This window comes from Gobius niger (assembly GCF_951799975.1).
Source record: "Gobius niger genome assembly, chromosome: 8".
NCBI lineage: Eukaryota > Metazoa > Chordata > Actinopteri > Gobiiformes > Gobiidae > Gobius > Gobius niger.
The window spans coordinates 10,354,619-10,369,533 of NC_136859.1; the positions used below are offsets into that span (position 1 = coordinate 10,354,619).

Below are 14,915 nucleotides of genomic sequence, written 5' to 3' on the forward strand. Positions count from 1 at the left end.
TATATTTAAAAGGGAACAATAGAAATTATGGGTCATTCTCCAGCAACATGCATAGCTTTGTTACTGGTCTTTTGATGATATTTGCTTTTGTTTTGATTTCAACTGATCGAACCACTCCATACTTGTCTGGAAACACATTTATTATTTTTCCAATCATCCAAGAATTACGTGGAGCTGTAGAGTCTGCAATGACGACAATGTCTCCGACTTTTAGATTTCTTTTCAACTGATTCCATTTTTGTCTTTCTTGTAAGTTTGATAGATATTCTTTTGACCATCTCTTCCAAAAGAGATCTGAGATATATTGCGATTGTTTCCATCTTCGACGAGCATATACGTCTTGCTGGTCAAAGACACCAGGAGGAAGCGTTGGTTTGCGTTTTAGAGTGAGCAGATGATTAGGTGTCAATGGTTCCAGGTCATTAGGATCATCAGATACCTTCGTTATAGGTCTGTCGTTAAGAATGACTTCTGCTTCACATAACACCGTGAGTAAAGCCTCATCCGTGAGTGTCTGCTGATGTAAAACAGAACATAGCACTTTCCGAATCAGTCTGATCATACTCTCCCAAGCACCTCCATGGTGTGAAGCGTAAGGTGGATTAAATGTCCATTTAATGTCATCATACAAAAGTGTTTTTTCAATTTTGTCGTGGTTCACATCTGCAATCATTTTCTTTAGTTCCTTCTCAGCTGACGTGAAATTTGTGCCATTGTCTGAGCGAAAATGTGAGACCGGTCCTCTTCTGCACATGAAACGTCGTATTGCACTGATACATGAGTCTGTGTCCAACGAATGTGCCACCTCGATGTGGACTGCTCGGCTGACCATGCATGAGAATATTACTCCATATCGCTTTACATGAGAACGCCCATGCTTAACTTCAATGGGTCCAAAGTAATCGACTCCAACATTTGTAAATGGAGGCAAGTCCGGAGTTATTCTTTCTGTGGGAAGATCGGCCATTTTTTGTTGACACAGTTTTCCTTTAAACTTTTTGCAGAAAACACATTTGGACAAGATCTTTCTTGTTGTTGCATTTGCATGAGTTATCCAGAACTTCTCTCTCAATTTGGAGAGGACGTGATTTCTTCCTGTGTGTTTTAATTGTTCGTGAATATCTTTGATGATTAAACTTGAAACATGTTGATCTTTTGCCAAAATGATCGGGTGTTTACTTTCTTCAGGCATTGCTGTTTTTGACAATCGTCCGCCAACTCTTAGCAAACCATCCTGTAGAACTGGGTTCAGCTTGTAAATGTGACTGTTTCCTTTGATGCCTTTTCCGTTAAACAATGCATTTTTTTCATTTGGAAACCTTTGGTTTTGTGAAAAACTTAAAATTGCACTTTCTGCTTTGTTCAAGTCTTCAGTAGAGATCTTTGCAGTTTTCTTGCAACCTTTGACTTTTCGTAGTTCTTGTTCAACATACGCTGGAGTGTTGTCTTGTGAGAGGGTTTTTCTCATTTTACTCAGTTCACGCAGAGTTTCTTTAATCTTCAATATCCAAGCAATAGCCGTTTTCAGCCTGTTCCAATCTGAAAAGTGAGTGATGAGTTTGTCGATTGGATTAATATCCATTTGAGTTGTGAAAATTTCAGCTTTAATTTCAGGGTCATCCATTTCTAAATCTTCAAAGTTTATTTGATTCTTCTGCCAAGTTTGTTGCACATTCCACAAGAACTCGGGTCCAGTTAACCACGTCTTTGTATTCAATAGTTTGTGGATTGAAACACCTCGAGAAGTGATGTCGGCGGGGTTCTCCTTAGTTGGAATGTAGTGCCACTGTTCCGGGTTCGATGCTTTCCGGATGATCGAGATTCTATTTGCCACAAACGTTCGAAATCTTTTATTTTCATTATTAATGTATTTGAGAACAGTGCAACTGTCAGACCAAAAGGAGGACTCTTTACATGGAAGTTGCAACTCAACCTTGATCAGTTTGTCCACTTGTGTTGCTAGGACAGCCGCAGTCAGTTCTAGACGAGGAATTGTGACTGGTTTTAGTGGTGACACTCTGGCTTTACTAAGCAGGAAAGACACGTGTACTTGTCCTGTTTGATTTTCCAGTCGCAAATAGCTTACTGTGCCATAGCCATTGTTGCTGGCGTCTGCAAAATGGTGAATTTGAGCTTTGACAGGAAGGCCAAAATCAGGAGGTTTAATGCATCTGTCTGCTTCAAATGCGGATAGGTTTTCCAACTCTGATAGCCAATTGATCCATTGTTGCTTTAACTGTTGTGGAATCTCTTCATCCCAGCCATGATTTCTACGACAGAGCTCTTGCAGAAGCAGTTTAGCTTGAAGTGTTGCTGGAGCCAAATAGCCGAGAGGATCATAGACTGAAGCAATCACAGAGAGCATTCCACGACGGGTAAGTTGTTTTATTTTCTCATCCATTGAGAAGATGAAGCGATCTTTTTCCAAGCACCACTGTAGCCCCAAGGCTCTTTCAGTTGGGAGTTTGTCTTTGTCCAAATCAAGCACTGTAACATGTTTTGAATGATCTTGCTCTGGTATTGCTTGAAGTAGTTTTCGATTATTGCTGATCCACTGTGTGAGATGGAATCCGCCTTTGTGACACAAATCACTGAGATCATGAGCGACTTGTATTGCTTCGCCAACTGAGGGCAAACTTTTCAAGCAGTCGTCAACATAGAAGTTTTTATTGACTGTTTGAACGACTTCACTTGTAAACTCCTCACAATGATCTTCTGCCGTTCTTCTCAAAGCATAACAGGAGCAACTCGGCGATGAAACTGCTCCAAACAGGTGCACAGTCATCCTGTATTCGGCAGGTTCCTTGTTCAAGTCTCCATCAGGCCACCATAGAAATCTGAGGAAGTCCTTGTGTTCGTCAGCAACTTTGACCTGATAGAACATTGATTTGATGTCCGACATGAATGCAAGTGGTTCTTGTCTGAATCTTATTAACACTCCAATCAATGTACTTGTAAGATTTGGACCTTGAAGAAGCTCGTCGTTCAAAGAAGTTCCTTTGAACTTTGCTCCGCAATCAAAGACAACACGTAGTTTTCCTTTACGTGGGTGATACACACCATGATGAGGAATATAGTAGATATTGTTCTGAGATGGTTTTAGTTCACTTTCAGGGACTAGTTCTGCAAAACCATTGTTCAATACTTCTTCCATAAATGCTGTGTATTCCTTGTGAAATGATTCATTTCTTTCCATTTTTCTTTTTAGACCATTGAGGCGCTGTTGAGCAACACACCTGTTGTTCGGGAGCTCAATGCTTGGATTTTTAAATGGCAACTTTAGACTGTAGTGCCCATTTTCAAACTTCACAGATTCCTCCATAATCTGCAGAAACTTTTTGTCATCTTGAGAAAACTCTTCATTATCATCTTTGTTGAAATCTTTGAAATCATGTTCATACTGTTTTTCCAAGAGACTTTCCAGAGTGAGTACTGAAGTGCGATTTACAGTAGAACAATGACTGTGTACATCAGACTTGTCACCACAGCTTTCACTAGAGCCACTTACAACCCATCCCAACAGGGTCCTCGTGGCGTAAGGTCCTTCACCTTGGCTATTCACAACCTCCCAGGGTTCGTGAAACTTCGAGGCATCTGTGCCTATCAGCAGATCCACTTCAGCATCGATCTCAGGTAAGTCAACTTGACACAGGTAAGTCCATTGCTTTATGTCTTCTTTTGTAATGACGTTGGCTGTGTTCACAGGCATTTGCTTTTGTGTGTAAACAACAGGTAAGTCATAAAACTCAGTTCCATCAAGACTTGTGATTTCCAAATCATTTAGAATGTATGTAGAAGTTGTTGTGGTTGGACTCATTGTTAGTAGACTGATCTTGGATTTCTTTCCCGTAAGATTCAGCTTTTTCATCAAACTCTCAGTGCAAAAGGTAGAAGTTGAACCGTTGTCCAAAAACGCATAAGTTTGAACAAGTTTGTTTCCCTTTTTAGACTTGACTGTAACAGGGAGTATTGAAAGTTTACCACAAATACCGGCCCCGGTATGGCTCACACATGACTGAGACGACACTGTGGTATTTGCAGTTGTACATGGCTGAATAACATTCGTGCTTACTGCTTTATCAACCTTTGTTACAGTGTGTAGAGCAGTAGGATGGCTCAGCTTACATTTGTTGCAAGACATGGGTTTATGGCATTGTTTAGCGAAATGACCCAGTCTCAGACATTTAAAACAAGCTCCCTTTTCTTTCAGAAAACTTATTTTGTCACGATGTTGCTTTTCATTGAACTGTTGACAGCTGTTGAGCATATGAGTTTGTGAACAAAACAAACATTTGAATGTATTTGCATTACTTTCTTTGCTTCTTTCACTTTTATCCTTGATTTGTGGGTTACTAGTTTGACACACATTGACTGCAAAGTTGTCATGTCTTGGCTTTGGTTTGAACAGTTCTGTTGCTTTAACAGGCTTAGTACGGTCCACATTTTGCGTTTGTATGTCTCCAAAAATTGGATCTGAAATTATCCTTAGTTGTCGTTCAACAAAGTTCACAATGTCATTAAAGTTTAGTCTGCGGTGGTTGGCTTCTTGAATATCACATGCCACGTTCCTGAATTGTTCTTTCATTTTATATGGGAGTTTTGAAATGACAGTTTTCATGTTTGATGACATGTTCAGTTCATTAAGGTTTGTGAGATCAGACATCGCATTGTTGCACCCACGAAGAAATAATGCATAGTCTTGTAAGAGAGACACGTTTTCAACTTTGATGACTGGCCAGGTAAGTACTTTGTGCATATATGCATTTGTGAGTCTCGTTTCATTCCCAAAATGTTCATTTAATAATGTCTTTGCCTTTTCAAAGCCAACTTCAGGAGCCATGTGTAAACAAGACTGAATCAGTTCCTTAGGACGCCCCCTTGTGTACCTTTCCAAAAAGTACAGACAGTCACCTTTGTTTGCACATTTATCTTCCACACAATGTTTAAACGCTTGGATGAATACTGTGAACTTGAGTGGATCTCCGTCAAAAATCGGGATGTCCCTGGCTGGAAGCTGTGCAGCATTTTGTTGTTGTATTAGCAGATCTGAAATGTCATTTTGCTTTTGGAGAAATTGAACCAGCTCTGGTAATTGTACAGGTGAGTTTGCAGGTAAGTTTTGAGTCCCTTGAATGTTTGGCTGGACAGCAGGAGCAAAAGTTCTTGTTTGCAGACTTTTTGGTTTGGTTGCAGGAGTTATTTCAACTTGAACAGGTTTCGTTTCAGTGGTAGGAGTGGTGATGCTTTTCCTTGTCTTTGAAAGGTAGGAGTTCATGCCATCGCTGTATTTCTCCAGGACTGCAAGTTCGGCATCAGCAGCTTTAATTTCAGCCTCCAATTCCACCGTTTCAATTTTCTTCCTCATTTCCTCCTGTTGTGCTTCCCACTCCTGTTTTTCTTTTCTTTCTTTAGCTTCACGCTCTTGTTTTTGCTGTATTGACATTTGTTGAAGTTTGTGTATTTCTTGTAATGCAGTTTCTTTGGCAATTAAGGCTGCCCTTTTTGCCTCTGCTTGGACCCTTAAAGTTGAGGATCTGGTGGAGCGATTTGATTTTGAGGATTTGAAGCTCACATTAGATGCACTGTCCCCTGGTTTTATATCATCTGCATGTTTAAGTTCATGCTCATTTTGGCTGTATTCAGTATTCGTTGTACCCTTCAAATACTCTGTCACAGACTCAACACAGTCAGTAACACTTAGAAGTTTTGCTTTAAACCACACTTCATTTTTGTCTTTGTCAGAAGCAGGTAAAAACTCCAATAAACATTCATGTGCATCTTTGGCATCATTAACAAGAATTTCATATTGAGAAAAGATACCTTTGACTTCATCACATGACCCATTATCAGACATCAACTTATATATTTGATCTTTAACATTAGCAGCTTTATTCAACAGAGATTTCCTTCTTTTTTCCAGTTCATCAATTTTGGCAAGAAGTGCTTTTTCTGTTAATTTAATCACTCTTTTGCTTTCAACAACCTCAGTTTTTTCACATACGTCATTGCCACAGTCAAACAAAAGTGGCAACCCAATGTCACTCATTTTGCAATCAAAATTGAGTTACTTTATACAGTTCAAAACAAAAATGCAGGTATAGCTTTATAAACAAAATAGACCGACCCTTTAAATGTATACCTTTATAAATCAGTCTTTAATTTATTCTTCTTTGTTTTTAGTACAGTTCAGTCGTCTTCACCAATGCGCATTGGAATTACGTAAGCTTTTTTAATTTTAGGCTTATATAATTCATTGGTTTAGTTCGTGTGCACACATTTTATTCAATGGCCATTTATTTTATAACCGTAGCGCCTTTTGTACCTCAAATTTGAAGAACATTCGCATGGGCTACTGCAGGCGGCAGGCCAGACGCGCCCGCAGAATCTCCGCTCCAAGAACTATTTGCCGACTTGGTTCGGCTCTCCACACGTCTACTTCTTGGCCGCCCTAGGCACGACCTTGCCGACTCGGTTCGGCACCGACCGTCCCTCCTCCGGCCCCGTTCACCGAGCTCCGTGGCCCACGAGATAGATCCGACCCCGTGGCTCCGCGATCCGTCTCCAGCGAAACCCAGCGCCTCCGTGGCTCCGTTTCGCTCTCCGTCTCCAGCGAGATGGCTCCTCTTACGCACCAGGTAGACCCAGTCTGTCCCGGTGGCTCCGCCGCTGCGCCAAGCCCACCTCGGTCAACACGCTCCGTGGCTCCGGTAAGACCCAGTCCCCCAGCGTTTCACCACGAGCTTCTGACACACCACGCCCGGTAGTTTCCAGGTCGCGTAGGCTCTTTGCACCCAGTGCTTAGTCTGCCAGGTGGTCTTCAGCGTAGGCAGCGATAGGCGAGTGCCGTTTACTTCTCCAACATCACGATGAGAGTTGGTTTTGACATAATGTTGTGGCGTATTTTAAGCGTTGGAAGAACGCGTGCTGGCTGTGTGCAGGTGATTAAGTTTGGGTAATTAGATTAATACACAGCACACGCACGGTCAAAACCATTGGCCTCCATTACACCACACCTGGTGCTGGATTGGCGCACCCTTTAACCTTTCTGGGGTTAGAGCCTCCCAGAGCGCCCTCTACCTGAATTGGCTCCACCAATTAGTTTGGACTGACTTATCTGAACCAATGATAATCGTATTGTTATAATTGTATTGGTTGCATTCACCTTTTTTCTCCCCAGGTGCAGTTGGGACAGTGTAAGCGATCACCCCTATTTCCTTCTTCTCAGGCTTGGCTTTTTTCTGAGGAACAAAGTAGACAAATTGATGTTTATAAAATATATATAAACATAAATCTAAACATATAGGAGGAGAAAGTTCACCTCTGATGGGGGCTGGGTCTTTTTCTTTGCCTCCATTTCTTTTTTCTGTTGGAATTTTTGGAGCTTCTCCAGTTTTTTAGCCTCTTTTTTCAACTGAGCTTCTGTTTTCGGTGGTCCTGCAAAAAAAATACATAATTTAAGAAACTGTGCTTATATTTTAATAACACTGACATTTCTGTTAAGCCGCATTGTTGTTGAGCTGTAGTGAGGGCAGGCAAAATGACTGTATTTAAAATATCCTCACCATTAGTTGTGGCTGCGGCAGTATCTCCAGCAGGACTAGCATTAGCTGCGCTGGCGTTGTCTGCAGTGTTTGCCTTGAGTGTGACGGGCACCATCTTCTCACACAGAGTTACTTTTCCCAAAACCTTCATGAACTGAGGCTGGTTTATGCAGGTAGTGAACCACCTCGTCAAATTGGTCAGATTTGCACGATCTCGTGGCTCCAGCACCTGAAACAAAAACATGCAAAAATCATTTAACACATTACAGATGCAGTTAAATCTATCAAAAAACTAAAGTGAACACTTACATATTTAAATGGGAGAAGAACAGCACAGGCCACTGCCATATCAGCCAAAGTGACGCTCTCTCCCACCAGGAAGGTTTTAGGTTCCAGGGCTTGGTTGAGCATTTTCAGAACACGCAGCAGCTCTGCACGGGAACTCTGCTGCAGCTGAAGAATAATATTAACAACTGCATCAGAAAAGATAATTGCAATAATCATCACAAAAAATTCGGGCTGCGACTTATTTTCAATGAATTCTCATTAATTAATTACATATGGTTTAATGTGATTAAAAAATATTAATCAAAATTAATAACACTTTACTTTAGTGGCACAGACATTTTTTCAGTTTTGTTTTCCCTGCACGACAATGCTTAGGGACGAACACGGCACAAAGCCAAAACCAATGTTACTGTCAAACCTGTTTATTCACACAGTTAAGCCGACATTAACTTATTTCAAAAGATCATTCTCAAATGTCTTGCAGCAGGACAAAATTAATCAAACTGGTCATTTCAAACACTCATTGGAAAATACAAAGACGGTCTAAAATACACCTCTAAAGATAAATACATATAAATTATCGTGTTACCTAAAATATTTTCTTGATCTGAGCAGAAAATCTCAAGCTGTTTTACACTTAATTACTGCAGATTTGCAGATTTTCATACCAGATGCATATATTCTTCTTAATGTTTGCATCCCAATAGAGGTAGTAGTTATCTTATTTACCTTTCAACTTCATTTGGAATATAGTCATCATCACTACAGTCCATTTTACCTTTTTATCCATTCCCATGACACCCAGGAGAGGAAAGACCACCGCACACGCTACAGGGGTCAGCTCGTTGTCTGCAAAGCTGAGCCACTGCCACACCTGGCTTTGCTGTTTCCCATCTCCACCGACTTTTTTACTCTGAGAGGACAAGTACCAGGCAACAGCATTGGCTCCAGTCAGAACAGTTGGACCCTCCCCAGATGCTAGAGCCAGAGCGGGTCTCGAGCGGACATTTGCGGTGGCAGGAGGGTCTTCTGTGATGATCTGTGGTTTTGCAGACTGACAGTGCTCTGCAGCTATCAGGGCGAGGAGACTCCTGAAGTCTTCAGGGTGAGGAGACACGTAAAGCGTAGCCATTCCTGGGAGGAAAGACACGCATCAGCTGTTTTCAGAGCTTCATTTGATGAGCAGGAAGAACGAATATCTCTCCATAAATCTGACCAGGGCATTTTTTCACAGGTGTCACCACATTTGTATTACTTGATTTTAGCAGATGTTTTAAGATCAGAGAAGTTACACACACAAAAAAACCCCAAGGCAAATAGATTAGGACAAAAATAGACATGTCATAATTGCCTTTTTGTTCCTCTACCTCAGGGATAGGCAACATCTGGTCCAGGGGCCAAATCTGGCACTCAAGCATAAAATCTCTGGCCCACAAGATGAATTTGAGAAATATTATCACAAAAATCAGTGACCAAATATGTGATAAAGTACACTCAAAATGTGGAAACTGAAATTTTTAGAAAAAGATGCTTTACTTTGGGGTACAATTGAGAGTTTTGGCCCTTGGCCCTTGGGTAATGAAGAAAATCCCCCTGCTCTACCTTTTCTGAGGGAACTACCAAAAATGTTGTTCTTATAGGTTCCCGGACCCCTGACTATACAGACTAACATTTATCATTTTTGTCATAACAAGTTTACTCTGAGAAGGGCTTATGTTGTTGTTGTTGTTGTTTTAAAATAGTTTATAACTTATGAATAGCTGAATGGGTCTCCAGCTAGCTATTTCGAGTGTTTCTATAACCGCATGTCATTTTAAATCCATTATGATGCACACTGGTGAGTGGGTTTTAACCATTGCCACCTGTCAAGAGGACAGATCAAGTCAATCAGGCCACTTAGCCGTTGCTACAGATGACTAGAAGGCTTGAAGTTTGAATGAGTCAAACAAAATCACTACTCGCCAAATCCAACTGTTTGAAATGCGCATAAGAGTCAATTATTGATACATGCAAGTAATTAACGATAGTCAAACGAAGCAGTACATACCTTTGAATGAAAATAAGACCCGTCAGCTTTAGCAGAAAGCCGCACGGAGACACATGAGCGCAAGGTCCGCCTCCTCGCGTCTGATGCAACAAAAACTTCCGGGTTTCAAAGCACTTCCGCCTTTTTTCGGAAATAGTACAAAATAAAATTGCCCTTTCAAAATACAAATGTGAAAATGACTGTCTTATGATTTTTTACATAACTGGTACATTTATTCTTTATTACCTTGAGGAATTCACCATTGTAAGTAAATGCTGTATCTGTCATTGTACAATTGTACAACAAAATTGTGTTCAGGTGTAAGTCCTGAGCCGCTGCGACTGAGTGTGCCACCATTGTGGGCCAACCTGATCTGCATGTTTTTGGAGGTCGGGGAAACCGTTGCACCCGGAGAAAACTTGGCTAGCTGCCTACAATGCTCCTTTGATCTTCTGAAACGGTGTAGTGCCTCCTGGGTTTGTCCCCGTGTCAGAGCATGGTGTTCTGCACTGATCAGCTCCTCCATCTCCTCCTTCCTCTTGCGCAGATTCATCCGTACCACAACAGTGACGCCTCTACTGTGCTACTGGCCTCTTGGTGCCTCTTCAGTGTGAAGACATGTGTAGGTCTCAAATGCGTTTGGCTCATAAGCTAGCTGTTTGTCCACTTTTAAAAAGCTGCTTTCTTCAGGACCATTATTGACTCTCTGCAGTAAAAAATCCACCGAACCCCACAAAAACACGAAAAAAAAAGCATCCAGCAAAACAGTGTGGAACACAGAAACCACAAATGTTGGCAAAAACGCAAAAACGCAGCTGTACCAAGAGAGAGGAAGTTGCTGCTTGTTTACACGTCTTGTATACAAGTCTTGTATTGTATGTTTGTGTGTAGAGGGTAATATCAGTTGTATAAAAAAAGACAATACAATAGATAGGTCAGGACTGGTTTATCCAAATGCACAGAGGCAAAATAAATCAAAATAGCAAACAGTCAGCTTGTCAACAAAAGTCCATTAAAACCTTGATTGAAAGAGGCTTTCAGAAAAGTGTTTGTCAGTTCGGTCAGTTCATTTTCAGCACCAGCTTTGCAAAAAATAGTTGTTCACAAAGGCAGCCAGCTTTCCCACATGTAAAGTTGCTTCTTATTAGACAACGCAATACAAATGTTTACCCACAGACATTTACAAACTTCTGTCTAATGATTCACAGCACAGTTGTGTCTACTGTCGGTTCATTTCTAACTGCCTCTCGTTCAAAAGCATCATCCATTATAGCCATGAATATATGAATTACACCCGCTAATATCCGCCATCCAAATCTCAAAACTTTCCAAACACAATTCCCGCACTTACCCAAAAGGTTTCCGACTCCACAGCCTACAGCGCCGGCCTGACCTCCCAACTCTCCCACAACCGTCCCAACATAATCCCCACTCTGCTCCACCAGGTGTCCCCCGAAAAACTTAGTCACCCACCACGTATTGTTCAACACACCCCCAAATATGCCCACGGTGTCACCAGCCAGCGTGCCCATGCCGGTGACCCCAGTACAACAGCTGCACAGAAGGGCTTCCCCCATCGAGGAGGTGCAGTAGTATATTCGGGAGAAGCAGGCCTCCCCCACACCAAGCACTAGATCCACAGCTGAGCCGATCCAGGAACACACATCTGAGACCAAGAGGTGGAACACCGAGTAGGTGTCTCCGGGCAAAGCAGAGAGGACACCCAGATCCTCCTGAATAACGTACGAAACCTGTGAAAAGAAAATGAACAGAATTAGATAATGGCTATTGCCCTCATCCTATTAATGTCTTCACAAGTGGCAATGTTCTAATGTTATATTGACTTTGAATACATTTCTTCATATCATCATAATTAAATGCCAAAGGGAAAAAAGGAAAAATCACTACGTTACTGGCCTTCAAAACACACCCACAGGTCATAGCATCAGAAGAACCTCAGCTAAACTGTGTATGTATGAAGTGGTCAGATATGTCTTCTCTTCTGTCTTTTTATTGTTGAATTGTCTGATCCAGGGGGCGCCGTAAAGGGATTGAAGGTTAGGACGATTCTATTTGCATAATAAAACGACAGCATCACCTCAATGAGATGAAGTGTAAATACCTGAGGCAAGACACACCTCATTCCATTTGCAGGGAGGAGCAGACAGGAAAGGGAACATTTACTTTAACTAAACTGTGATGAATCATGTCAGTGTTGCTCATTGCTGCTACTGTGACTGCTACTACAACAAATCTCACAAATCTGATATATATATATATATACACTGTAAATGTTTTTGTTTGGTAACAGGTATATCAAATGTAGTATGTGCAAATGTGCACATTTAAATTATAACTTAAAAACTCTTGGGGAAAGAGTTTGAGAGGTTTGAGAGCAGTTTCTCCTCTAGAACTCAAAACTACCTCCCAGACTAGACTCAGTGTAAATATGTACAGAACCAGACAAGTTGAAACAAGAACAAGCTTGATTTTTATGTGATTATCTCACTGGAATCAAAATAAATTGTTCCAAAAGACCCTGAACACCACCAGAAGAAACTCACATCTCACCAGTGTTGCCTGTAAAACAATTTTAGAGCCACTAGTTTAGACAGCCAAACAACTGCTCTACAAATTGCATGCAGTAATTACAGTGTTGTAAAGTAACTATCAATTCTATTTCGAGCTTGTGTGTTTCTATGTATTTGCTTGAGTGCTGTGCATCACCTGGCCTGGAAACTGTTTGATTGTGGACATCACGGGGTGCAAGGGGGCTTTGAGGATGGCCAAAGTGGTGGACAGGACATAGACCAAAGTGCTGGTGGAGTTATCGTCTTCCACCTGGTCCTCCAGAGTCTCAGAGCTCACAGAGGCATCTGCCTCTGTCTGGGTTTCTGATGGCGAGGGGTCTTCAGATGATGCGGCTGCCACTTCTTCATCGCTGTCAGGTGAAGTTTGATGTCTCTTTACAGATTCAGTGACCGTGTGTTTTTCCTCAGAGGCGACTTGTGTCTCAGAGGCGACTTGTGTCTCAGAGGTGACTTGTGCCTCAGAGGCGACTTGTGCCTCAGAGCTGCTCACTACCTGCTCACCACTCTCTGCCTGCCCTCTGCTTTCCGCTTGCCCTGTGCTCTCCGCCTGCTCACTGCTCTCCACTTTGTCAGGGGTTTGAGCACTGTCGTCTGAATTAACTTTTTCAATTTCAGCATCTTCAGAAGCAGCCTCTGAAGCAGCTACACTCACAGTTGGGGATGTTGAACCCAGAGCGGCTGCCACACTCTGCCCATCTCCACCACAGCCCCCAGAGAACAGCTCTGTCACTCCTAACATGCCCACCAGCTCCTCCACGGTCACTTGCCTCTCCCCTCCCTCTGTCTCTCTGATAAAGGCAACATTGAAGCTGTCTTTCCCTTCAGGGGCAGCACAGCACGCAGCAGACCACAGCAGCCTGCTCTGACACTCCTTGGCTTCATCTCCCAGAGCCTCCAGTCGCCCAGCTCCGATCAGGACGTACAGATCTCCCCCCAAAGAGCTGCACTGGGGAGCGATGTTCGCCTGGACCAGAGCGGTGACGGCTGAGTCCCACTGCAGGAGGTGGGACGCAGCGGGCGACAGCTCAGGCTTCTCACTGTCCCTTTTGAGCAGAGTTGGAACCACTACCGTGACACTTTCTTCTTCTTTACTCTGTGGAAAAACATGTCATGCCCAAGTTTTAGAAGTTTAAAAACATTAGAAAATGATTAACCCTAAAAGAAAATTGTGCAATTAAACAAACACAGATCTACTTAGCAATCTTCTGATAAAACAATCAAATGTTGATTTAATCGGTCTACAATCAATCATGTAACACAATGGTCCACAGTCTTTGTCTAATAGTATTTAAGATATTGAGCTCTTTTCAGTTGGTTCTGGTTAAGAACTACTTTATTTGGTACCAAGTGTTTTATCTGCAATCTTGCTTTTTGCTGTAATTATATATTTTGTATGTCGATGTTTTATGGATGGATTTGATCTGCTTTCTTGTAATTTTATGCAACTGTGAAGCACTTTGAATTGCCTTGAATTGTGCTCTACAAATAAACTTGCCTTGCCTGTTGTGAATTGTTTGAGACCCACCAGTGAAACTCAAACAGTGGTTTTCATTCATATTACAGTAATGCTGAAAATGCAAACCATGTGACTTGACAAAAACAACATGGCATGTAAATAAACTTAAAGACCACCAACAGGCATCATTCCATGCATTAAATTAGAGTAAATGTGTCCTTACCACAGGCCCATCTTCAGCTGAGCTAGCTGCCAGTTCATTGTTGAGGAGGAAAGCAGAGTAGACTGCACTACCGCAGGCTGGTTGGTACAAAGTGGCAAATGTCTGTCCCCCTGGTCTGGTGTGGCACAGCGGGCGCAGGGGCCTGTCGGAGCTGCCCTGAGGAGGGCTCTGTTTGTAGAAGCTGTGACTGCAGAGTGTGAAGTCTGGCTCTGAGGCGGCTTCAGCAGGAGTCAGGCCTGTGCCAAGCAGCGCCAGCAGCCACACAGCAGCTGCAGTGACAGCAGCAGGACGCGACATAGTGTTGTGAATCCCTCTCTCTCCCCAACACTGAGAGCTAGAGGGAGAGGTTCATAAATAATCCAGCAGCGTCCGGTTGTAGATGAAAAAGATAAGGTAGAAACGTCAGCAAACCCCAGTGATCTCTGCTTTTTTCCTACTTGCTCCTTGTTTTCGCATTTCTTCTATGAACACAAGCTGCACACACAAGGTGAATCTCTGGTGCAGGCACAATCTTGCTTACTGCTTCCTTTCCCTTTCCCTGACAGCCTTACTCCTCCTGTCAGTTCCACCCTCTGACTCTCCCTCTGGCTGTGAGGGCACTTTACCCCTCCCTCTGACTCTACGGTTACACCTATAGCTCTCACTTCTTTTAGGTACACAAGCCAACCCCACACCCTTCAAGGGCCGTCCACTTACCTGTAAGTCTGCATTCCCGAACAATGGGTGCTCCATGATACCCAGACACAGAAACAATCCGTTGTGGTGCTTTTTGCTGTGAAGTGCACATTCC

General features: G+C 42.5%; 2 protein-coding genes across 2 annotated transcripts in view; both read right to left on the minus strand.

Annotated features, from left to right (window-relative positions):
• vars1 (valyl-tRNA synthetase 1) overlaps positions 1–9,973 on the minus strand; it is a 29,840-nt gene extending 19,867 nt beyond the window's left edge. Inside the window, exons 1-6 of the mRNA XM_079561295.1 lie at positions 9,877–9,973; positions 8,608–8,963; positions 7,851–7,994; positions 7,563–7,770; positions 7,319–7,434; positions 7,163–7,238 (exon numbers count right to left, since the gene is read on the minus strand). Of these exons, the coding sequence (XP_079417421.1) occupies positions 7,163–7,238; positions 7,319–7,434; positions 7,563–7,770; positions 7,851–7,994; positions 8,608–8,961 (898 nt within the window). The 5' untranslated portion in view covers positions 8,962–8,963; positions 9,877–9,973. The remainder of the gene's footprint in view (positions 1–7,162; positions 7,239–7,318; positions 7,435–7,562; positions 7,771–7,850; positions 7,995–8,607; positions 8,964–9,876) is intronic.
• Positions 9,974–10,817: 844 nt separating this feature from the next.
• Positions 10,818–14,670, minus strand: LOC306966968 (uncharacterized protein). Its single transcript, XM_079561828.1, has 3 exons — positions 14,126–14,670; positions 12,583–13,539; positions 10,818–11,606 (listed from the first exon to the last, which is right to left on the minus strand). Exons 1-3 carry the CDS (start codon positions 14,420–14,422, stop codon positions 11,058–11,060), a joined length of 1,803 nt encoding a protein of 600 aa, XP_079417954.1. The 5' UTR covers positions 14,423–14,670; the 3' UTR covers positions 10,818–11,057.
• Between the last annotated feature and the right edge of the window lie 245 nt (positions 14,671–14,915).